Source organism: Chenopodium album, chromosome 25 (assembly GCF_948465745.1).
Source record: "Chenopodium album chromosome 25, dcCheAlbu1.1, whole genome shotgun sequence".
NCBI lineage: Eukaryota > Viridiplantae > Streptophyta > Magnoliopsida > Caryophyllales > Amaranthaceae > Chenopodium > Chenopodium album.
The window spans coordinates 2,798,227-2,823,847 of NC_137858.1; the positions used below are offsets into that span (position 1 = coordinate 2,798,227).

General features: G+C 32.8%; 2 protein-coding genes across 2 annotated transcripts; one reads left to right on the forward strand and one right to left on the reverse strand.

Annotated features, from left to right (window-relative positions):
• The first annotated feature begins 1,272 nt into the window (after positions 1-1,272).
• LOC145615582 (uncharacterized) lies at positions 1,273-2,841 on the forward strand. The gene is made up of 3 exons (XM_081670656.1): positions 1,273-1,424; positions 1,884-2,240; positions 2,508-2,841. Exons 2-3 carry the CDS (start codon positions 1,915-1,917, stop codon positions 2,524-2,526), a joined length of 345 nt encoding a protein of 114 aa, XP_081526782.1. The 5' UTR covers positions 1,273-1,424; positions 1,884-1,914; the 3' UTR covers positions 2,527-2,841.
• Positions 2,842-3,304: 463 nt separating this feature from the next.
• LOC145613283 (mitochondrial adenine nucleotide transporter ADNT1-like) lies at positions 3,305-12,725 on the reverse strand. Its single transcript, XM_081668360.1, has 8 exons — positions 12,264-12,725; positions 6,554-6,602; positions 6,265-6,428; positions 5,659-5,696; positions 4,887-4,999; positions 4,675-4,788; positions 3,805-4,149; positions 3,305-3,656 (listed from the first exon to the last, which is right to left on the reverse strand). Exons 1-8 carry the CDS (start codon positions 12,419-12,421, stop codon positions 3,573-3,575), a joined length of 1,065 nt encoding a protein of 354 aa, XP_081524486.1. The 5' UTR covers positions 12,422-12,725; the 3' UTR covers positions 3,305-3,572.
• Positions 12,726-25,621: the final 12,896 nt, after the last annotated feature.

Below are 25,621 nucleotides of genomic sequence, written 5' to 3' on the forward strand. Positions count from 1 at the left end.
AAAAATGAAGGTAGAAATGGTAGTGAAAGTAGAAATGTCTTAAATCCATTAATGGATGACACACATAGACACATACATACATAATTTGATGTCTCAAACAAAACAAGTTGAAGTGTCATCTCGCCAATATACTAGGACCCCCGCAATCAAGGGTAGCCATTGATGTCGTATCAGACTCTTTTTCTTTTTCAATTATTTGAACTTTTTATTTATTTTTTTGCGTAGATTTTTTTCTTTTACTTTTTTTAACAAAATTCTGCACTTTATCTTTGTTTTGCTGAATTAAAATTATTTTTGAATTGAATTAAAATGATTTTGCTTAAGTGAAATTATTTTTATTGAACTGAAATTGTTTTTGCATATTTTATGTTATACTTTTTCTTTAAAGTTACTCCGTATTAATTTTTTTTGAACTGAAATTTTTTTTATTGAATTGAACTTATTGCTGAAATTTTTTTACTTAATATTTTTTTTTTAAGGTGAAGTGGATAGGGCCTAAGCGTTATGAAGACCTATGAGTTAACTCGACTTAGGGCCTGTTCACATTTACTTAATTTCAGTTCAGTTCAGCTCCAATCAGTTCAGTTCAGTTCAGCTCTTAATTTCCCTCTCACATAAAATATTAATTTCAGCTCAGTTCAGTTCAGTTCAGTTCCAATCAGTTCAGTTCAATTCAGTTCAGCTCCAATCAGTTCAGTTCAGTTCAGTAAATATGAACAGGCCCTTAATAGATTGTTTAACACAAGTATTACTACTTGAAATTTCTTTTTGCTTTACTAACTTGAATGATTTAGTTAAAGTGTCTAACCATATGATTTACTCTTAGACACTTTGACAATTGATAATTTACAACTTAAAAAACATAATCAATTCAAAAACTGATATAAGTTTTTTATAGTGAGATTATAAGTAATCAAAGTACCTTGTAATCATGAGGTTAGAGGTTTAATTCCCATCAAAATTAATATATTATCGAGGCTAGCAATTAAATTATCTTTAAGTATATAAATACTATAATAGCTTAGTTAGTAAAATCTTACTACGGTTAGTTGCTATTGACGGTGTACACCCATACCCTTGATCCTTGAAACAGACTACATACATGTGTCTCAATCAGAGTCGCAATTTTTCTTCAATTGTTAAGTCAACCATTCATGGATTATGTTATGTATATTTGCTAATCTCACCATTTTGCACTTTCCCAAATTCAAGGTTACTTGCTACTCCAAAGTTACAACACCTATATTTTTTTTTTTTTTTTTTTTTTTTGGGTGTTATGAAATAACATTGTTTTTTTTATCCTATAGTACTATTCAATCATATAGGAGGACTTTGTAAAAAAAAAAACAAAGCTCTCACTCCTTATTTTCTTTCTTCTATTGGTTAACCGGTCACCGGTTATTCCCCTTTCAACTCCATTTCAGGTACGCATATTTTCATCTTCATTATTTCTTTTTCTGTAGCTTTTGATTTATTTCGTATATTACAAGTTCCCAATTTATTGCTATTTCTGTTTTCTCATAATAATTCAAAGGTGATCAGATATACATGATCGTCTTAAAATTGTTGAAATTTTCATACTTCGTATAATTTTGATTCATTTATAATATTCATGTAACTATGATCCATGGTAATGGCAGCTATAATTTCATGTTCATCTTATTTTTTTTTCATATTTTGCATCGCATCTGATCGATTTCTGGGTAATTTTCATTATATACTTGATTTTACATGTTGAAGACTTGAAGTCTCATTTTCCATAAAGTATTAAATGAAATAAGAAATTTAAATAACATTTTATAAATTTATGACTTTAATAATTATTCTTGACCAGATGTTTTCTAAGAGAATTTTACTTAAATTAGTTTAATTTACATATGCAGGTGTTAAGGAAGGTTGATAAAAACAGTAAAAATGGCAGAAATAACAGAAAAAATATATTATGATCAAGAAGAGCAAAATCAGCAAGTAGAAGAGGAAAATGAGAATGCGTGTTCAGTAAGGCCAGATTCGTCGTTCCTTGTTGAGTTAAACTTGGTTATGATAATTGCTTCCCTTAGTTTATCTGAACAAGAGGTCTCAGAATATGAGGATATGAATGAGATTAGTGTTAAAGAGCAACAAGATTTTAAGGCCCTTGTATCAAAGTTACGTGCTCGTAAACGTGGGTTCGATGAGCTTAAGATTGCTGATAGACAAGCATCGCGATCAAAATTGCAAACCAAGGTTCTAGATACCAGGTATGCCATAACATATGCAGGGATCTTGTAGTTGTTTCTAGACATAGACTAGACCTGACATATTTTGTTAAGCCTGTATGTCCTGTATCTGAAAATGGAAATAGGGTGACCTGATATTTGATAATAGTTAATAGACTTAGATTTGGCCTGAATAACTCGTGTCTACGTATTACTTGAATTGACTTAATCCGAACAACTCATGTACCACCTCTACTATATGCCTAATATGATTTCGGTGCTGATTACATTTTTTCTCTTTGTGATCAGGCATGGGCGAAAAATGTGAAGAGCTTCGTGTAGTTATCTTAACTGTCGTGATGGTGCAAAATCTTAAAGAGTATTCTGTACTAGTCTAGTAGTCTGAGTATAATGGTGTATAGTATGAGTTAGTGTTCACTTTGAAGGATCTTGGCTTGATGATCTACTGTAATCTTAAGTGTAGCTGCTCAGTGATAGAAAGATGATTATATCCTAATCCCTAAATTACTAAATACACAGATCCATGAGACTTATCTCATTATCTCCCAGTTCTGCTTTGTAAATCTTTATGTAAATACTACACATGAAGTATTAAGTAACAGTTGCGTGACCCACTACAGCAATTTTTCTGTCCACATAATTTCTTCGTAGTAATATACTTTCTCTGATGGCACGTAATTTAAGAAAGATGATCGTATGGTATATTAAGTATTAACAGTAGTATCAAACTAACTCAAACATTGATAAGAGAGGTAAGATTACAAGTCATGCAATTACTTCATCAATACTGTTGAATAAAGCAAATAAATTGAAAATTACTATAGTATTAAAGGATTTTTCATTTACTAATTATAAAACCCGAGCATGGCCAAGGAGTCAAGGACAAGTTTTGTACTATCACGGCAGTCTCGTCATACAACCGATGAGAGCCACAGAAAATTTGTACTTTAAAAGCATCTTTGATCTTACAAAGGCAGCATGGAGCACTTAATTCCAAGCACAAAAAATCAAGCAGGAGATGGCATATGCAATATACAAGGGACGGTATAGCAGACGTAAACATCCAACAGAAATGTCTCTTTGAATTCTGCAAATGGATCCATCAATTTATTATTTGCAACTACTTATTACAAATAAGCATTTGAAAACTGAGATAATTAGAATTTTCTGAAGGATCCCTAGACAGGAGGTAACAGAGAAGCAACATATAAATCAGGCTAGCACCTGGTACTAGTTTAGCTTGTTCTAATCGGGCAAAAATACAATACATCAACCAAAATTTACCTATTTCTTCCAATTGCCTACCAAAAGAAGAAAAAATATATCAGAGTTTAAGAGCCCGAATCAGCAACTTCAGTCTGATATTCTCATTTCGACTCCCAAGATATCTTTCACCACCTCATATGTCACAAATGCTATTGATATGGATGGAACGACCTGGAGAAAATAAGAGATGCAAGCATAAGCCACAAATATAAGCAACTGACTCATATGTGCTATTCCTGATCATAAGGGAAACTAGGCTATAAGCCACAACAACACTAGATAGTTTGAAAGCATATTACAAGGCATGTTGAACACTGACCTTTACTGAATTAGGGACCAGGCCTTTGTACAGAGCTCCGAAACCCTCATGTCTAACTGTCTTTCTAAATGTATCAATCATGCCATTATATTGCAATGGGACCTTGCCCCTCCCGTCACCAGTGACTATAGATGAAGCGTTGTTCCACCCCACCATTTGCATCCTTCTGCGAATAACGTCAAGAGGGTAAGCAACAGTTTGGCCAATAGTCCCCGCAACAGCACCACATCCAAGCCTTGTTGTCACGCTCAACTCACTGTCTTGTACTAATCCAAATGGCCTAGCTTTCACCAACCATTCCTTTAATGACTCGTACACGGCAAAATTGAGGCCAACATACGGAACCTACAAGTGACAAGCAGATAAGTAAGAACAAACATTAAAGCATACAAGCGAACCTGCATAAGAATTAAACTGCAAACAAGCTAAGAAGATCTAGCAGACCAATCACAGAACTACAGAAGACTTCAGCTAAATGAGTGGTAGTTCCACTACTACTTTGTATATGAAATTTCCAAGAAACAAACCCTCCCACAAAGATTTTTAAATTCTTGAGCCTAAGGCACATGAGGTCCACTGTTTCTTATCCACACAGCACACATACATACATCAGCAACTTTAGCCCTAAAATTTGGTCTATGCAACGGGTTGCATATAGCACAGCAAGAATCAAAATCCATTTTACTAACAAATTGAGAAGCACAAGCATATTGTGGCATTGCCTTTATGTGTGACAATAGACAAAAAGCTATGTTTCAGCCATAGTATGTTGTTATTGCTTGATAACTAGCTGATGCAAAATTAACTCCAACCCAAAACAACTGAACACACTTGAAGTCGTTGAAGAGTATTTTAAGTCAAAGAACTTACAACTCCAATAACAGAGGGAAGCCAACCCTTGTATAAAGCTCTTGGACCTTCCTCACGAAGAATAGTGGACAGTGCATGGATCATGCCTCTGTACTGGTAAGGTGACTTATCAGTCTGAAAACACAGGTCACAAGCAAATGTCATTCGAATCAAATTACAAAAGAACCTTAGTGTGAATTATTGTAATTTGCAGATATGTTAATTCATAATACCTGTACAGTAATCCTGCCCCGCACCATGTCCATAGGGTAAGTTGCAGACATTGCTATGATGCCAGCAGTCGCTCCGGCCCCAAGGCGCAATAAAGGAGTGAGTTCAGCGTCCGCTGTTGGCAATCAAAGCAAGAAACATATTATTTATAAGGTTTATCCAGCAGTCTAGCATCAGACTTCCTACTTCCAATAGAATTCCAAAAACTATCACATGATAAAATCTCTCAGAAATAGAAAATTCACATGCTAAAGCGGTTGGTAACTTGGCAAGGGACAGACTAGAGAATTGACAACAATAAACATGCATATGCAATTAAACAATATGCAAGGATGTTTATATGAAACAATCATGTGGATCATTCAAAAAACTCTATCATTTGAGGCTGAGTATGATTGTACCTCCGGTTTCGGTATGGCCATGTTGTGATCCATACTTAGACTATTATAGTTGCTATATATAAAAGAATTATGATGTCAATGAAACCAAAACCTTAAAGTAGGCCTTTTCATCTGTACGACTGTACTATATAAATGAATATTCTACTTACTAGAACAGCGGCTGAGCAATATAATACGGGTTGTTCAGAACTAATCATATCTAATTATCTATCATGTAGGAAATAGGTAATAATATGATCCAACAAGAAACACAATGAAGCCGCGACAGCAGGGTAATGAAGAAAAAAAAACACACACACACACACACAATATGAAAACATTAACAGAAAATTTTAAAAAAAAAAAAAAAAAAAAAAAAAAAAATTAGGAGTACCATTGCCACTCTGTTGTCGATGCAACCATAATATACCCCTGGAAAAAAAAAAAAAAAAAAAAAACGGTAAAAGGTAATCAGTGCTCACTAACGATGAAATGGAATATCAATTGACACTCGATATATCCATCTTTACACATGTCTTTTTTTATAAAGTACTTTTCGCCTTTTCGGTCACTCGTCAATAACGTACTAAAAGAGAAAACTAAGCCTGTAAAGTGTAAAACATGTCTATAAGTTCTAGAAGCTCAAGAATGCCACACCATTGGTGCTGAACTAGCCAGAAACCAATTCAGAATCAAACGGCACACTAGATACAAAATTGCCTGTCTCTTCATCTTAATTTTATTTCACAACCACCTTTAAAGAGATTCCTAGCAACTGACCAAGTGCAGAGAATCCCAGCAAGAGCTGCATAAGTTATGTATATGCAGCCAGGGTTTCAGGAAATCAGGAGGTAGAGACAAGTGTCTAGAACTAAAAATAATAAATAATATATATCCTAAGACAAAACATAAAAATAGTTAAACTTCCACATGAGAAGCAATTTCAAACTTTAAATGGCAACTAAGATCATGTTACTCAAATGTAGCCAAAGAAACGTACTTAGATGCTTGCTCATAGCTGAAAAACTTGACTGCGGAATTTGGCACAATACGTGCACAATTTGTTCCATTACCCTTGAACAGTCCTCGTAATCCCTCAGTCTGCCATATATATTTCAACCCTTGAACGGTTCCGTTGTATTTAATGCTATGTGGATTTTGAACCTGGAATATTATGTTTAACACAGCAATTAAAAGGTGTGCAAAAAGATTTTCTTTATTTTCTGCTGAAGCCAATAAATTAGAGTACTAGACCCATTAGAAAGCAGCTATGAAGAATAAAAGAATACCTGGAGCAATATTTTTAGGCGTTCTAAGGGAGCAACAGCAGTTCGTGACCTGAGACACATATCCAATGCCATGAACATAAGAATTATTCCCCAAATTTTTCAAATGGTTATATAGAAGAAAACAATAAAACATTCCCTAATTTTTACAAACCATACAGAAGACCAGTAAAGGCATCACATAGAATAGAGGACAGTAACTAAGCAGTAAGCACTATGTATTCAAACAGACACTACAATGTTACAATGCCACTAGGACCCTTCATCTTAGTGCTTCAGTCCAGTGATCATAGCCACCATTATAATCAATTGATTATTTAATTAACTCCATGACTAATATGAGTAATATCTTTCTTCTTTCTCCCAAAATCCTAACTTTTTGCCACATAAGAAGAACCTCTTTCCCCCAAGAGAGTTAAGTTTACAATTATTTCTGTGATCATCAATAATGAAACCTACACTCATATAACAATGTCGGAAGAAAGTGAGAAGCTGTTAATCTCAGATAATACAGGCTTCTTGGACCGATAAATCCCGAATCAAGAACATCAACACATCATTGCTTCTAAGGATCAAAGTTCAACATCAAATGGCAAATCCAACCACAACCATCTAACAAGTAGAGCATGAGCCACATGTATTCTCTCATAAACCCAACAAGCTTACAGAAATAACCCAAAAATTTCCAATACCAAATAAATTACAAATTCTACCTTGCAGAATCAAAAGCTATTGTAATTTAGAACTGTCACTAACACAGCATCGACCATGTGACCAAATTATCAGTCAAGCATTCAAATAAAAATAAAGTTTTATTCCTCCCCGCTTCCATTTACAACTTCATCCTCTAGCATTAGTGCTTCCTAAAACCATAATTTCAACTCCAATTCATTTTTCATTGCTTCTTTCAATCCCAAATATGTAGTATAAGAAACACTCGCAAACTTCAAAACTTATCCCAAAATCTGTTTCTCGGTTTATCCCTCCTTATTCCGGCGATCACACAAAAACAACCCCATGAAAAACAGGCTAGCATATTCGCAGATCCATATCAATAAAATCCAGATATCACAAATTCATCAAACCCAATCCCACAACACTTAAAAGCTTCAAAATTTTAGTTCTTTTAAATTGAGAAATAATAACAAGATCCAAATCCAAAGGAATGAAGCATCACTTAAAGCTGGGCGTGGGCCGGGTCAGCACGCGGGCGGCCCGGGCACGGCACGAGGATGGCCCGGCACGGCACGGCCCGCCGGCAGGCCCGGCCCGGCACGATGGCACGCCCCTCGTGCCTCGTGCGGGCTGCGGTTAAAAAAAACCAAAAAGCAGCCCGGCACGGCACGAGCCCGGCCAATAGCCCGTGGCACGGCCCGCAGGCACGGCCCGCAGGCACGGCCCGCGGGCTAACGGCTATAAGGCTGTTTTTGTTTTCCCTCCAACGGCCATAAACGGCCATAAACGGCTATAAACGGCTATATTTTCACCTATAAATACCACCCTAAACTTCCAATTCTTTCCACAACTCAACTTCTCATCTCATTCTCTTACTCTCTTATTCTCATAATCTCATTATTCTCATATATTATAATTTATAAATTATAATCTCTTAATATTTCTTAATCTCTTATTCTCTTATAAATTTTACATTTTTAATATTATTAGTCTACTACCAAAAAAAAAAAAAAATACTTTGTTATATTTACATTCGGGAAATTATAATTTCGGGAAATTATAAATTCGAGAAATTATAAATTTGGGAAAGCGTTGAAGCGTCGTTGTAAGATCTAACTCAACTTTATTTTAATTTGTTATTGTTATTGTTATTATTATTATTATTGTTACTATTATTATTATTATTATTATTATTATTATTATTATTATTATTATTATTATTATTATTATTATTATTATTATTATTATTATTATTATTATTATTGTATACTTGGAACTACTTAATTACATAAAAACTAATTTCTATTTTAATTGTGGGTTATTTGGATTGTTGAAATCTGTCTAAGGCGGGATTTGGGCTCTGGACAACGTCGATCCTAACCATAACCTACCTGGGATCTCATTGATTTAGATAATCTACTATTATTATAATTATTTTTGAAAATTTATTAACTTACTAATTAAGTAATAATTAAGAAAAAAAACTTACTTATACTTGTTAATTGTTATAATTTGTTATAATTTGTTACTTTGTTAGTGTTATAAACTTATAATTGTTAATTTGTTATAATTGTTAATATTGTTGTTAATTATTATTTATTAGTTAATAATCTTAATTAATCATGGCATCAAACCCGAACCAATCCTCCTCTAAAAAAGCCAAATCTAAACGACCATTGGAAGGCTCTTCTATGCCCCCCCCTACAATGCAAATCCCTACTATGCAAATCCCTACAATGGCCACCACCCACCCCGGGTTTTCTACCGATTTTCCCACCGGATTAGATCAACAAGGGACATTCCAACCATGGCAAAGCACCCAATCTCCACCTTATTATGCCTCCGCACATGATATGCCTTTTGAATTTAACTATCAAACAACTCAAGCAAGCAACACACAACCTGCCGGCTCTAGTGACCCATCCGTCCAAAATACTATTCCCCCATCTGATAACCCATTCATTGAATGGTACACCGAAGAAGAAATGACCCTTTTGAAAAACCGAAAGAGTAAATGTTGGCAATATTTCTTGTTAAGTAGAGATGGTGAAAAAGCCAAGTGTAAAACTTGTGGTAATATTTATTCGGCTCCAGCCAAAGGCGGTACGGGGCACCTAAACCGACACAGTGAAAAATGTGGTGCCCCTAGTACTGACCCAACTCAACCAAAAATTTCCCAATTCCATCCTTATGGCTTCACTTACAATTATGAGAGGGATAGGGATGAACTTGGGAGAATGATAGTCCAAGCCGAACAACCTTTTCTTTTTGCTGAAAGTGATCCGTTTAACAATTACATTAAACGAGCACTACAACCCCAACACAAAAAAATCTCCCGAAAAACCGTTAAAACAGCTGCCATGAAAACTTACTTAGAATACAAAATGAAATTAATTGAAGAACTTAAAACTCTTACTTCAAGAGTTTCTATAACTTCTGATGCATGGGATGGTGGTTATGGTTTACATTATTTGTGTGTTACTTGTCATTGGGTTGATAGTGAATGGTTATTGCAAAAACGTATTATTTATTTCAAATTGCTTGAATACCCCCATACGGCCTTTAATATTTCTAATTGTATTATGAGTGCTCTTGATGAATATTGTCTTAGGGACAAAATCATGTCCATGACGTTTGATAATGCAACATCCATGACAGCTAGTGCTAATCTAATTAAACCAAACTTGCATAATGTCATAATGGATGGAGATGCATTACATATTAGATGCATTTGTCATGTTTTAAACTTGTGTGTTAAGGATGGACAAGAAGCAATTGGTCCATACTATTCCAAAATTCGAAATGCTGTTTTGTCTATTATGTCTTCTAGCAGTAGGTATCAGGAATGGAGGCGATATCTTAAGCAAAATAAGATAAAGCCTATTAGAATTAAAACGGATTGTCCAACTAGGTGGAACTCCACCTATGACATGTTGAGTCAGGCACTTTCGTATAGAGTTCCATTTTCATTGTTTTACAATAATAAGTATCCACAATTCATGATAGCAGACTCCGATTGGGATAATTGTGAAAAATATATGCAATTTTTACAATTATTATATAGTATGACTCACTGTTTTTCTTCTGTTTATGTTCCTTGCATTCATTCTTTCCTTCAAAATGCATGTTTATTTGCTCAACTTCTTTATGAACATCGATCACAACAAGATTACAATGATTATGTTCCACAAATGGAGGCTAAATGGCGTAAATATTACACTAAGCTTCCTATGGTTTATATGTTTGCTTCTATTTTAGATCCTAGATCAAAGTATGATGGCACATTTATGCTAATTGATATTTACTATGAATGCATGCAACTCGGTGATGGTGTCGAACAATATAAAAATCATGTGAAAGATAAATTTTTTGAGTTATATAGAGTTTATGAATCTAAATATGGAACCGTCACTCATTTTGCCCCTTCTCAAACATCCAAAAGCGTAAGTAAAACGGGCAAAAGTTTGGCGGCCCAAGCTGCTAACATGTTATCTAAGTTTTCAGGTAGTGGATCATCATCAAGGCGAACACAAAGCGATGTTTCGGAGTTGCAAATGTACTTAAACTACGACTTCATGAAAGGCTTGGACGAAGATTCGAGGTTGGGGATGGACATCCTAGATTGGTGGAAATCCCAAAGCACAAAGCATCCAATTTTGGCGGCAATGGCACGTGATATTTTCAGCATCCAAGCCTCCTCCGTTGCCTCGGAACGAGCTTTTAGTGCTTCGGGAAGGGTTCTAGACGATAGAAGAACAAGTTTGAAGCCCGAAACACTAGAAATGTGTGTTTGCTTGAAGGATTGGATGGATGCCCAAGAACGCATCCAAGATCGTACTTTTACGGCCAACGACAACATCGATGGTTCCGATCGTTCTGGTTCAACTAGCTCCTCCGCATTAGCTAGTGAACATGAAGCCGAAGATGAAGACGAAGAAGATAATGAAGACCTTGATTGAAGATTACCAACAACTCGAGAATTAATATTAATTAGCGAAAATTCTAGTATTTCCTATGTACTCTATTAATTAGTGAAAATGTTAGTATTTCCTATGTTGGCTATGTACTCTATTAACATTAGCCGTATAATAAAATAACAAAATAAGTTATTCATCAATTATTGTTAGTTGTACACTTGTACTTCATATTATCTTTTACTTAATAAATTTTTATGAATGAATTTTTTCAACTTTTAATTTTATGGAATATGTTATATTGTTATTTAATTTTTGTCTAATACTTATATAGTTATATGAATAATATGATATATAGTAAATTATGAATGAACAATAAATATTAATATAATTTAAACAATATTTAATATAACTTAACTCCATAAAAAATTTAATAATTATTAAATTCAAATATTAAATTGTATAATTATTCAATTCAATTTTTTCTTTCATAAAAAAAATTCAAGTTTTTTTAAAGTTTTTTTTAATTTTTTTTTTTAAAAAAAAAAAAGAAAAAAGGGTAAGCCGTGGCCCGTGGGCCGGCACGGCCCGCCTCCACCGTGGGCCGGCACGGTGGCCGGCACGACGGGCGGCCCGGCACGGCACGACCGGCACGGTGGGCCGTGCCGTGCCGTGGACAGGGAAACCTTGAAGGCCGGCACGGCACGGCACGGCCCGCCTCCACCGTGGGCCGGCACGGCCCGGCACGACACTGTTCATGGCCCGCCTAGGCACGGCCCACGGCAGGCCCGGCACGGCCCATGCCCACCACTTATTATTCACTAACCCAACAATGAAGCTAATAAACCAAAAATAAAGACAGCATTTTTTGGAACAATCTACAACAAACAATGCACATCCACAACAACAACAAAACAGGGACCACAGATTCATCCAAATCAAAACAAAGTAACGAAACTTACCAAACATCAATTTAAATCAAATTTCCATAAAACAATAAATAAACGATCAAATTTTCCCAAAAACAAAAGATCACAGAGTTTCTCCAAAAATCAATTTCATCAAAATGCTTTCAATTTCATCAACATTTTAGAAATACAAAGAGCATGAGTGAGAAAACTAACACTCCGCCAGCAACACCACCAGCAACGAGAGACTTGCAAATGGTAAGAATAGCATAACCAGGAGCCTTAACACCTTCTCTAGCAATCTTCGCTTCTTCCGCCAAGTTTACAATCGTCGAAACAGCTGCTTCACTCGTCTTCACATCTTCCGACGCCATTAAAATCACAAAAATAATTATAAAATCAAAGAATCGGAAAAAAAAAAAGTGCAAAAATGGAGTCGCCGGAACCCTAGAAATCGAGATCGGAGATTGCAGAAATTTCCGGCTCAATTCGATCAATCGTAGAATGAATTCGTTCGAAAGAGACAGAAATTTCGATCTCTCCTCTCTGATTCTCTCTCTCTAAAATGAATCAATCTCGAGTTTCGGAGACGAAATTGGGGAAGAGAGAGAGAGAGAAATAGAGTGAGATTTCAGGTAGTAGTGAGTTGGTGACGGCGTTTGTTGGTACAAATTAGAAAATCGAGAAATAAGTGAAATTATTAGAGGTTGCTATTATTATTGCAAATTTGCAAGTGATATTCTACTCGCGGGTTTGAGGAAATGTGGGGTCACTCGCTGTGGTAGCCGTCCACGTGGACTGGTTGTGGCCCTCGTGGGGTCTTTTGTAGTACAAATTCTTAAATGGACCTGGTTCACATTAATTTATTATGAACCACTAACATTAGAGAAACTACGGTTATTTTATTAATACAAAAAAAAGTCACTATAATAAAATAAAGGTCACTATGTTGAAAATAAAAGTCATTTTGGTAATATATAGGCTATAAAAGGTTAATTTTTTTAATAAAATATTTTATAAGATCAATATTAATAATAAAGGTCACTATGTTAAAATAAGGGTTATAACGCCTTACTTCAAGTTCACAATTGTATTAAACATTATGCAACTTTTAATAAAGTGTTATTATGTTAAAAATAAAGGTCACTATGTTTAATATAATGTCAGTTGCGTGTGTATAAAACCTCGGGTCCACAATAATATTATTGTGAACCAGGTCCACGCAAGTATTTCTGCTTTTGTAGGGTAGAAAATTTCTACTGTTTCACGACCGCTATTGGATTGTGAGAAGGGTCTAATATCGAATTACGGAATAGAATTGTTTTGATTGAAGAATTAGGATTTTATTTTGATGGATTGGGTATCGGAATGAAATTGTTTTGATTTAGATTGAATCAGCTAGTGTTTCAGACTTGATGGTCTTTATTTTTAGTTATTCTAGATTTTTAATTTTTCAAAATACAAATTTCGAAGACATTCTTCTCACATTGGCTGCCCAATGTACTTTCATGTAGTTTTCATTATTCGTGGGCTAAATTCTTAGAAAATAAAATGGATTTTTATTCAAAATTCTTAAAAATTGGTCTACATTATTGATTTGATTTGATCCAACTCTAGGTCTGGATCAAATTCAAGACACCTCTAACCAAATCAATGATGTGCCATATCCATCATTTTGCATCTTACCAAGATTACTACTTGTACCGTTCTAAAAGACATAAAAGACAATGCAGGTTGGCTCGAGATCTTTATTATGTTTATGTAACATCAAATTGATTTGTGTATAGTCCGAGTAACTAACAAATGACTTGCAAATTTTAGACTTTGATACAGAATTATTTCAAATTGTGATATATATTGCTTAACAACTGAAAATCCATCACAAACCTAGTGTATATACTAATATTTATAGCGTCAATGTAAACAACTAAACGAAAACTACTGTGTTTTTACTAAATAGACAAGTACACAAATGTAGATAGACACTCTCATTTAATCTAATAGTTATTCTAATTATATCAAAGTATAATATATTCATAAATTGAGTGGTATAACAATGTAAAATAGGCTTCAAAAAATGCATTTTTGATATAAAAAAAAGAAGGAAAAAGGTAATTATAAATCGATGGGCGACCAAATGAAGAAAATGATGGAACTACAACCTACAATTGGGCCACACATTGAAACTACATATGCCCACCTCTACAACGAACCCAAATCCTTAGAAATAAATTCCCACTTTTACTTAAGGTAGTTGCTTTCACATATTAAATCCAACAATTTAATTTGATAATTTGCAATTTTTGTGGTGTAGTTATATTCAAGTTTGGATAGGAAACAATGATACTCTCAACTTTGATCTTTCGTTAATTTGAGAAGCCACTGTCCTTTAGTAGTTTTAAGTGATCTTGTTGATTGGTCAATTTTTGTACATACTAGTCACACGCGTGGACCGTGCGATATTAACTCACGCGCTTTCCTTTTTTGCCACCTGTCAGAAACTTTATGGGAAACTTTCCTTTTTTGTAATTTTATGGAGTAATGTACAGGATTTTTTGTAACGGAAACCTAAGTAGTTAACGGCGGTAGTCATTGACTTCCTAAAAACCCCACCTAAAACCTCCCTAGTAATGGGCCTGATCAGAATTTGTTGGGCCATTTGACAGTTTAAAACTGGGCTTGAACAAAAAATTAGCAATGGGCTGCACTTATATTGCTCAAAGGCCCAATCAATTTCTATAACAAAATTGTGTAACACATGAAACGATGAAAGTTATGCATTAGGAATTCCCATCGTGAGAAGGGGTTCATAATGTTTTTTTTTTTCTTACCTTTAAAAAAAAAAAATGAAATAATGAATGTATGAAACACAAGAAAACCTTTTTTTTTTTTGGGAGTTAGAGAGCCAAAAAGGCGGGTGATAAAATCGACTCCAAGATCTCTTGAAACCGGAAGGAGAATTCTAACCGTACCACTTGAGCTATGCCTCACTCTCACACAAGAAACTTTATACCTTAAAATAATACTTCCTTAGCATTGTATTCCCAATTTCCCACTCAGTAAATAAACATTTGTACATTTGTAGAGAATGGTAATTCCCTTAAGGTTGTATTCCCACTCAACATATGTTTGTACAAGCTAAAATATTAAAGTAATGGGCTTTGACAAATTACAAGTACACAAAAAAACAATAAAGCCCATAAACATAACGAAGAAAAATACCTTGCCCCGGAGTAGTGGAGCACCCTTCAAATATCGCATTACTCTCATCACCGCATCTATGTGATGACGACGCATCTCATGTAAAAACTGAGACAAAAAAATATGTACCGCATGAGCCAAGTATGGTTGAGTGAAGGACAAGTAAATCAGACATCTATAAGTTTTGACATTTGACAAAAAGAGGATTTGTCAAACGAGCTAATTGATGGTTTGCTCCATGGAAAAGTCGCGAGCTTAGCCCCTAGCAATCCACTCTTTGAAATGATATCAAGAGTGTATTTTAGTTGACATAAGAAAAACCCTTCGTCACTACTAGCAACTTTAATCCCTAAAAATATTTCAACACACCAAGATTTTTCATATGAAAACAATAATTGAGATATACATATATATATAAATATTAATCCCAATAGTTTTTCTTAATTTCAATGTATAATTTGGTTTTTGTACTTTAACTCCATATGTATTGTTCTTTAACTCTAATGTATGATTTACATTGTGTTTTATTTCCTTAATATTTTTTTTATAGATAAAAAGATTATTACCCCCTCCGTGTTTTTTTAAGTGATACATTTTCCATTTCCGGCCGTGTTTTTTTAAGTGATACATTTCCTTTTTTGGCAAAACAATACATTAAAATATTATATATCTCTCCTCTCATGGTCCCCACCCAAACCCACTACTACTTTTTTACTATATCTTTCCTCTCACATATATTACTTTTCAATAAACTATTAACCCCACTATCTTTCTCTAACAATTTTTTAATACTCCACTACCCCACTTACCTCTTATTTTATTTAAGTTAATTAAATTGCCTAAAACTATGTGCCGGTCAATATGTATCACTTAAAAAAAACACGGAGGGAGTATTCATTAAAAACAAATTCCGTTCGACATTTTCAGGGTAACATATGTGACAAAGTAAAATTCATATTTATAGATAGAAAAATATCACTTTTGAGACAATAATGTGTTATGTGACTAGTATATTATACACATACATTTTTAATATAAGTAAAGGAATACAGTAGATAACAAGTATATCATGCATGCGAGGTTAAAAAGGCAAATTCGTAGTATTGTAGAGTTTAAAAAAGTCAAAAAACACACGTAAGATTCCAATTTTTTCTAGTCTCCAGAACATACGCAACTAATAACCCACCTCTATATAGTACAAATCAATTGAATTTTTCCTGTCAAAAAAAAAAATAAATAAAAATAAAAATAAATAAAAAAAGAATTTTAGCCAAATTAGAAATTTAAATAAGAACAGCATGAAAAAAATGCAAATTTTAGCTCTTAGCTCACAAAAGAAGAAGACAATCACAGAAGAAGACAATATTTGAAAATATGGATAAAATTCCAACAAAATTTTGACAATCTTTAAATAAATAAAAAAATAAAAAATAAAAAATAAAAAAAAAGAAACAAAAACCAAAACCAAAACCAAGAAACAAAACAAAACTAACAATTTATCTCATATCCATGTGAAATTAACGTTGTAAAAAATCCAATTTAGTTTGTAATGTAGTTTCAAAAGATAGTGTAATTTTTTCCCTTGTTTGTTTTGAGCATTATTAGACTTATTTATTGTTGAAGTAAAGAGTAAATATTATTGTTACGTTATGTGTATGTGCTTAATCTCTATAGAAGTACAAATAGATTACTGATCGATTATTATCCATCCCTCTCTTCCTAAGTATTAGGGACATACATTTAGGTTTGTTTTAAAAAATTGAGCAAAAAAGTTTATGAGTGCAGTATAACTTTTGAAATTTCCATCACCACATTAATCACCTACAAAGATCTCTTTGAAATTCTTTTTAAAGGAATAAAGGCCTAAGGTATAATTAAGAGGCAATACATTTTGAGCAAGTGTAGAATTTATAGCTTATTTGGTACTTAGAGGCGACTATTAACGTGTATTAGTTGCACTTTATAAGCTACTTATATTAATTAAATCAAGGTACCTTGCACGAATAAGAGTTAAGTAAGAAAATATATTATAAATTGTTTGTAATAATGATTGATATGCGGGACATTCAAACTACATGCGTCATACACTCATAATATCTCCATTAACTTTTGGTTATTATTAGTTAGATATAAAAAATTCAAAAGTTGCACATAATAGTTAAAGTTAACTTACATTATTGTATGTTGAATAACATCCGATCCCTACCTTTTTAAAAGTATAAATAAACTCTTATGAATAATAGTGTTGAGACGATTATATATGACTCTAAAATGTTTGTTTACGTATTTACTCTTTTAAAAGTATGACTATACTTTTATGAATAGTGTTGAGACAATTATATCCCTAAAAAAATTTTATTTACATATTTACCCTCATTAATATTAATTATTTTTAAACTCTTAAGCATAATGCATGCATGTGTGGACATTTATATCTCTAAAAACATTTATTTACGAGTACATGTTTTTTCCTCATTAGTGCTATTTACAACTAAAGTTATAATATTACGCCAAATTGAAAGAACCTCCTAAACATCGCGCGTGTTAAACGTCCTAGTTACAACAATCAAATATACTCCGTACTATATGCATGTTGCAATGCCGCATGTGCTTTTTTTATATTTTAACCAATCATTGAAAATGTATTTATCACTCAGTAAATATAATCTATGTACAAAAAAACTAAATTTTTTTACTCGGTACTCCATCAATCTCTAAATTCTTTGTAGGAGACAACAAAGAAAAGGTATGCAAGCTAAAGCAAGAATTCATGTCTTCGTTCATTGCTCTAGTTTTTTGTTACTACTGTAAAACTTTATATCCTCATTCAAATAGGTCAAAATAACATACATAAACCTGCACCGTGCATACTCGTACTACTTAATGCTATAGATTGTGCTCAGTAGTTACCAATCATTAAGTAACTTTTCATATGTTTAAAAGTTCTAGAGAATTAGTTAGATGACAGCTGAAATATGAGCTGTAATTATAAGCAGCATAGCATATATGACTAGAATCAACAGTAACATACAGTAAAAGTGATCAGATTTTCAACTAAATAATGTCTACGGAGTATTCCATTACAGAGAGCAAACACATGTATCGTCTCACTAAGATTATCCCATGCATATTCCTATTTCTAAATAAATAATTCATGCGCGACCAAATATGTTGCCCGTCCATGTCTCCTTTTTGTACTTCAAAAAAAATGGAAAAAAAATAATCAACAATTACATTATTATTGTCACTTCCAGGCCACTAAGACGACCAACAGCTACCACACCTCTTTGGGACAAATACATACATGTTATGCCCTACAAAACTTATTTAAAAAATTCTAAGTTTTCTTTCTTAATTTTTTATTTTGTTCATAAGTGGAAAAATCCATTTAGAAAAACCAATAAATTCAGGGGCTTGAATTGGTGATGTAAATCACGAGTGAAGTGGATGGGTCCTCCTCCACAAAAGCATATTGCTCCATGTTAAGCCGAAATCTACAATGGGTCCTAATCTTTAATTTTTTTAGATAATGATATTTTTATATACGTGGAAATGTGGAATTCGGCTTGAATTAGCGTTTCAGTATCACTTTTAGTTTTCAATACTCATAATTTACTTGCCACATTTTATATTCAGGATGTCCTAATTGTATATATAAACATATATATGACAAGTAAATTGAACATTTTATTTTTTGTACATTTGTTTGGTGTTTAGAAAGCCACAAGGACGGGAGTAAGAATCGATCATAGGATTTCCTGGAGTCGGGAGGGAGCGCTAACCACTAGAGCTATCCCTCACGCTCATTTTTTGTACATAAATTACTTATATTATATTAGTGTTGATATGTATGTACTCTTAATAGATAATAAGTTGATTAAGATATATCCGTAGTAATTTTGGCCCTACTTAATAAGTTGATTAAGATAGCCACTTTTTCATGCGAACTGTTTACATTAACTTTTACGTGCTAGTGGTCATCATTCTTATCAATTAGTAATTCATTATAATTGATACATATATAACAATAACGCATGCATTATAATATAATATATTATGTATAGTAAATTAGTAATATTTCCCTCAAAAAAAATACTAAATTAGTAATATGGTTAGTTAGTTGTATATAGACTTGGACTGTGCCTAAAATATATCTTAATTATATGAGCTACAGCCTACAAACATGCATCTGTTACAACAAACTCTAAGTCAGTCAAAATCAAATTTAAACGTCAACTTCCTTTTCATTAAGTAAGACAAATTAAATATTATTAATATTAATAATAACCTTATAAGTAACACGTATTCTGCATGATGACAAAAAAGTAATATTTTGACTGTATATACTTAATTTTTCTAATTATTCCCTATTATTTTAATTTTTAATTTAGTATTAAAATATGCAAAGGCAATGGAATAGTTAATTAGGAGATTCGGTAAAATACAGATGATGCTAAGACAATAGGGGATTCTAAAAATATAAACTACTCCGTAAGACAACTACTATTGTACTAGGTTAAGGAAACTCAACATCATCTAGAAGGAAAGTAAAGTATAACCTCAAATTATTTATTACGTCATTCTATTCAATTCATACAATTAAAAATCACATTAAGAACATGTTAAGTTGACTTTAAAAGTTACCTAAACTCAACTTACAAGTTACAACTAAAAAATTATAAGTTCACCAATTAGTTAAATAAGATGAAATAAGTTTGAGTAATAAGTAAAAATCAGATGATTAGAACACATATTTATAAGTGATAAGTAAATTGCATCCTCAAACATGCTGATTGAGATCGAGGGACTTTATCATATATTATGTATTTCCTATAAATTTAAAGTCTACTCTCATATATATTGTCAGCTTTCTCCATAGTTAGCTTTGTACTGGTTACAACTCACAAGTAATTTGGATGAAAAATATCGATCAGAACTTATTAATCCATCAATTACTGTTGCGATATGATATGATTACATGAGGGGTTTCACTTATTTTCTTGATCAAGCATAGTTTATTAATTAGCTAGCTATAGCTAATCTTCACTTTCCTGGTAGAGGAAGCTAATGTAACTATGTAAGTATTGCATGAGTTCAGACATATAGTTAAACATATATAAATTACTAATATTTCATATAAGTTTTTTAAGATCTCTATGTTTGAAATTTAGATAAAATATTTTGGAGATTTCATATAAGTTTTTGAAATTTTCATAATTAAAGTATTAATTAGAGATATTAGTTTTTGGAATTAATTATATGCATGTGTTAGATGGGTGGACTCATGGTAAAACATATTTATCCAATATTTCACGATTTTTTCTTATGTAAAAGCGAGATGAGGTAAATGTAATATTAAATGTATAATAAGGCGAATCTAATATCATGTTATCAACTCGTTCACATGATCCCATCACTAGCTAACATATTTTAACACCAAAACAACACCTTGCCATCCACACAGAAATTGACAAAGAGTGATAGTATGTGCAACACTCGGGGAGTCGGGGCAACATCTCACCCACTCAAAAGTACAAACTTTTTATTGATTCACTAATCAATAAAAGCTATCATACTCATCAATTATTTATTTAACCAAAATCAGTCCTTATTTTTATTGTACATATCTTGTTCCAAGTAGCTAGCTTTATAATATAATACTCGATAATATACAAATTGTAATTTTTATGTAATTAAGGAGCATAAGACCGTTACTTATCAACTAATCATGCAAGTTGATAATACTTAATATTGCAAAAAAACAAGAATAGGAAAGAATCTTATCCCCTTTGCTGAATTAAAACTGAAAAGAACCAAACCCAATATCGACTATATGTTATATATGTCCAAAGTGGGCAGACAAATTATTGTTTTTTCTCAAACATTACGGAGTAAAATTATTAATTAATAAAACAGAAAAATTGCGAATGTGCATGAATAAAACGTGCATTATAGTATAATGTAATGGTCCATGTGATAGTGCCAGCCATGTTCATCTTCTTGCCCAATATTAAAAGCTGTGACAACAGAATTATAACTTATAAGTGTTTGATTTTTTATTTTTTTAATTTTTTTAATTTTATTTTTTATTTTTTATTTCAGTTTTTTGGTTTTAAGTTGTCGTGAATATGATGTTTTTAATTTTTTATTGATAATTGTTGGTATATAGGAGTATAAAATAAAAAAAGCAGATAATAATACTCATAACAAAGGATTAAAATGTGCATTAGCATTAATAACTTAGAACTTAGAAGATGATGTATTGTGATGTTGCACTTAAAGTCTTTGTACTAATCGTGTCCAAGATCACTTATATACATCAACACTCCTTTAATCTTGTTTTGGTAAGTAATAGCAAACTAATCTTGAAAATAAACTATTAATCGAAAATCTATCATATATACTTTTCAAAATTTTGTCCTACAAGAATTAATTAGTACAAAGGTTTAGATATTTTTAAGATGGCTAGAATCCTTGAATCCGTCCATAATGAGATTGTATGTAGTGAGTAGTTAGAAGTTTCTTTGGTATGTAAATACGGGTTTGGGCCGCACCTGCAAATTAAAAGAGAAAGTCCACTTCACAAAATCAAAGGAGGTTCCATCCAAAAATCATACGACAAGTTATGAAATGTTTACCGCTCTCTTCTTTTATCAATGTGGGACTCTTACATGTGTTGTTTGATGGGATATACTTTAACAGTATGGACTTGGTTTAAGTAGTCAGATTTAAAATACTCCTGTCTTTTATCCACATATTGCCCATAACTACAAGTTACAACTACATATCAAACTAATTACCGTGACGATTTCATATATTTTGGACAGATAATCTAAACTATGAGATGACAATGTTTAATACTACTAACGTAGTACGTACAATAATAACGTCATAATATTAGTCTATTTACTTCTTCGTAATACATTGACATTACAAGCATACCAATTAATTAATGGATGCCTTAATAGTTACTGTTGTTTCTGTCTGATCCCAACTCCTCCAGGAACTCGGACCTGAGATTCTGATACTCCTATCGGCAAGCTGAGAACCTACACAATGAGAAGAAGTTAGCTAACCCCGGGGTGATCCGGGGATAACCACTCCGATGATAAAGTCAGAAAGTGTTTGAGAAGAGAAGATAAGTAAGAGAGAGAAAGTAGAGAGAGATTAGAGAGAGAGAGGAATTCATGTCCTCATTAATGAGGTCTTACCTACTTATTTATAGTAATCTACCTTGACAGGTGGCTTTCACCCATGCACAACCTTTTGTGCCAAGTGTCGAGTTTCTGTTGCCACGTGTTAAATTGCGGCAGGCCGACATGTCCTCTTTCTGTAGCATATCAGCATCTTCTTGTGATCTGGTCATGCCCAGATATCATCCCATACAATTAGCCCCCCAAGTGAGGACGTATGATCATTCATCATCGTGCTCAGTTAATCATGGGAGACAAGCTGAACCTAACAAAACAAACTTTGGGTTCCACATCCCATTCTTCAGACTCTTCCTTAAATTGGAAATTTTATTGTAACAACGTTTCTTGTACTTTGTCAAGTACTGCTTACTAACAAAGTTTCATTACTAACCTTGCCGTTTTCATAATTCATTTTAATCGCTTGGCCTGTATCCAGGCAAATTAACTTCTACATATTCATATATTTTTAAGCTCTATGTTCTTTTGCTGAGAAGTGTTATGTTAATTTGCTACTTGTAGTACTTTTATTATTACTATTTATGTAAGAGGATAATTGTTGTGCCGTAACGCCGTGTTCTTCATCAGTTTCATTAACTCATTAACCCACGTATTAACTCATTAACCACGTGGTCGTGGGTTCGATCCCCACAGACGGCACCATAATTGTATGGGATGATATCTGGGCATGACCAGATCACAAGAAGATGCTGATATGCTACAGAAAGAGGACATGTTGGCCTGCCGCAATTTAACACGTGGCAACAGAAACTCGACACTTGGCACAAAAGGTTGTGCATGGGTGAAAGCCACCTGTCAAGTTAGATTACTATAAATAAGTAGGTAAGACCTCATTAATGAGGACATGAATTACTCTCTCTCTAATCTCTCTCTACTTTCTCTCTCTTACTTATCTTCTCTTCTCAAACACTTTCTGACTTTATCATCGGAGTGGTTATCCCCGGATCACCCCGGGGTTAGCTAACTTCTTCTCATTGTGTAGGTTCTCAGCTTGCCGATAGGAGTATCAGAATCTCAGGTCCGAGTTCCTGGAGGAGTTGGGATCAGACAGAAACAACTGTACTTCATAATAAGCTGATATTGACAATCGCACAAATTAATTAATGGGTGTCTTGTAATGGTTGTCTTGTGTATTATCCACAAGCAATTTTTTCACACGTTTTTTTTCATTGATATTGATAACATCAATAAAAAAAAGAAAAAAGAAAAAAGAAAAAAGAAATTAAAAAAAAAAGAAAAAGAATTTTTTTTTTTTTTTTTTTAAAAAAGGTAGCATATAATATCCTTGCCTATTTATTTTATACATCAGCAAGACCAATTCTAAGAGATGAATTTGAGCTACTTTGATCGACAAATTCATAATTACGCTCCTATAGCTCGTCAGTTGGTGAAAAATCTATGTCATACGCACATAATGTACTCAAATGCTAGTATGCTACACATAGTTAGGACTTTCATGAGATTGATGTTTCTTTTTCATCCTCACTAAAATCTAAAATGTTACTTCGTATAAGAAATAATGGCCAAATTAAATGGGCATTGTTTCCATTTTTTGTCTCCAAAGTTTGTACCACCTCCGCTTCTGTAGCTTTGACAGCCGCACGATCACATGCACTAGTTAGAGTGTTAACCATAGCTATTTGATAGAGAATATACACAAAATAATACTTCCTCCGCTCCAATAATATTGTAACAATGGACTTTTAGCATTATTTTAGATATTTTAGTACTTTAAAATATTTTAGATATTTTCACTATTATGTTTGTTACATGATATAATCAACTCTTGTTGCTTGTAACCCATTCATCAATGGAAATCATTACGGTCACAAACAAAGCTCAACAATCTACATACACTATGACCTTGTTCTATAAAATTTGCTATCAATTAACTTATTCATTGTGAATGCGATAGGTTATTCTACGCCTAAAATTAAATTTGTGGTACTAATACTACCTACTAAACAACTATTTTATGGTACTAATAAATTAAATTTGTTTGAATGACTATCTTACAATATAAAAAAATGTATTATTTTTCATGAAAGAAAAGTTTTTATGAACTAAATATAGGTTATTCTACGCCTAAAATTTCAAACCTTTTTAAACCTATAATATACCTAATTGGGTCGAACCAAATTTCAGATCGATAAATCACCTAAAATAATCAACGTAGTAAATAGCCAAGAAACATGACCCGATTTATTAGGCGAAAATTTATACCACATATGCAATGTCACTTTCGATCAACTCTTAGGAAAAAAAAATTATATCATTAGGGTATGGAAGGGAAGAGGATGAAAATAGTAATCCAAATTGCATCAATCGTAATGGGAAGTGTGACCAAGTTTCCAATAGTGACTTAATTGATGAGATCGATCTTAGTAGTTCACGTGTTAAGTTCGAAATTGGTCAAACCCATCCTAAGTTTAATTTATTTATTATTATTTTTTATATTAAAAAATAAATTATTTTTGTTGTTTTTAATTTGCTCAGATACTTGGATGAGTTGGATCTCTCACAAACACGGGAATGTGGGGGACATTATATTAAGGCAGTAAAATGTCATAATGGGATAATCTTTATCTTAATGCTTGCTGTCGTATTTTAATTTTAATTTAAATCTTGATTTTAATTATTACTATTAGAAAGTGGAAGTTAAAGTTGGCCCCCAAAAATATAAAAATAGTGGTTTGATGTAATAGGTTGGTTGCAACTTTTGATGGAAATCTGTCAATTTAATTGAGATAGCTTAATTGATAGAATTGTACTTCTAAAAACTTCCAAGCTAATTACTACCTTTAGTTAGTGTTTTTGTGAATAAGTAATCAGCTTAATTAGGAAAAAGCCAGCCTACCTTTTTGACCATTTTAATCTCTAAGTACATCTTCTATTATACACTTGCTCATATCGTTTAGGACAACTCTACCTAATAAGCCAATATCTAAAATCGATATTTATAAATCTTATATTGTGTCAAATTTCTTATTTGATGAGTAATTAATATTCACCCTATTACTCCATATAAATATATTGTCCTCTTATGTTTGAGCACGTATATTAAAAAATAAAGTATTTTATACTCGTAGATATATATGGGCTTTTTAAGTAGAAGTATTACTCTATAGATCAAAAGAAATAAATATAAATTTGACTGAGAAA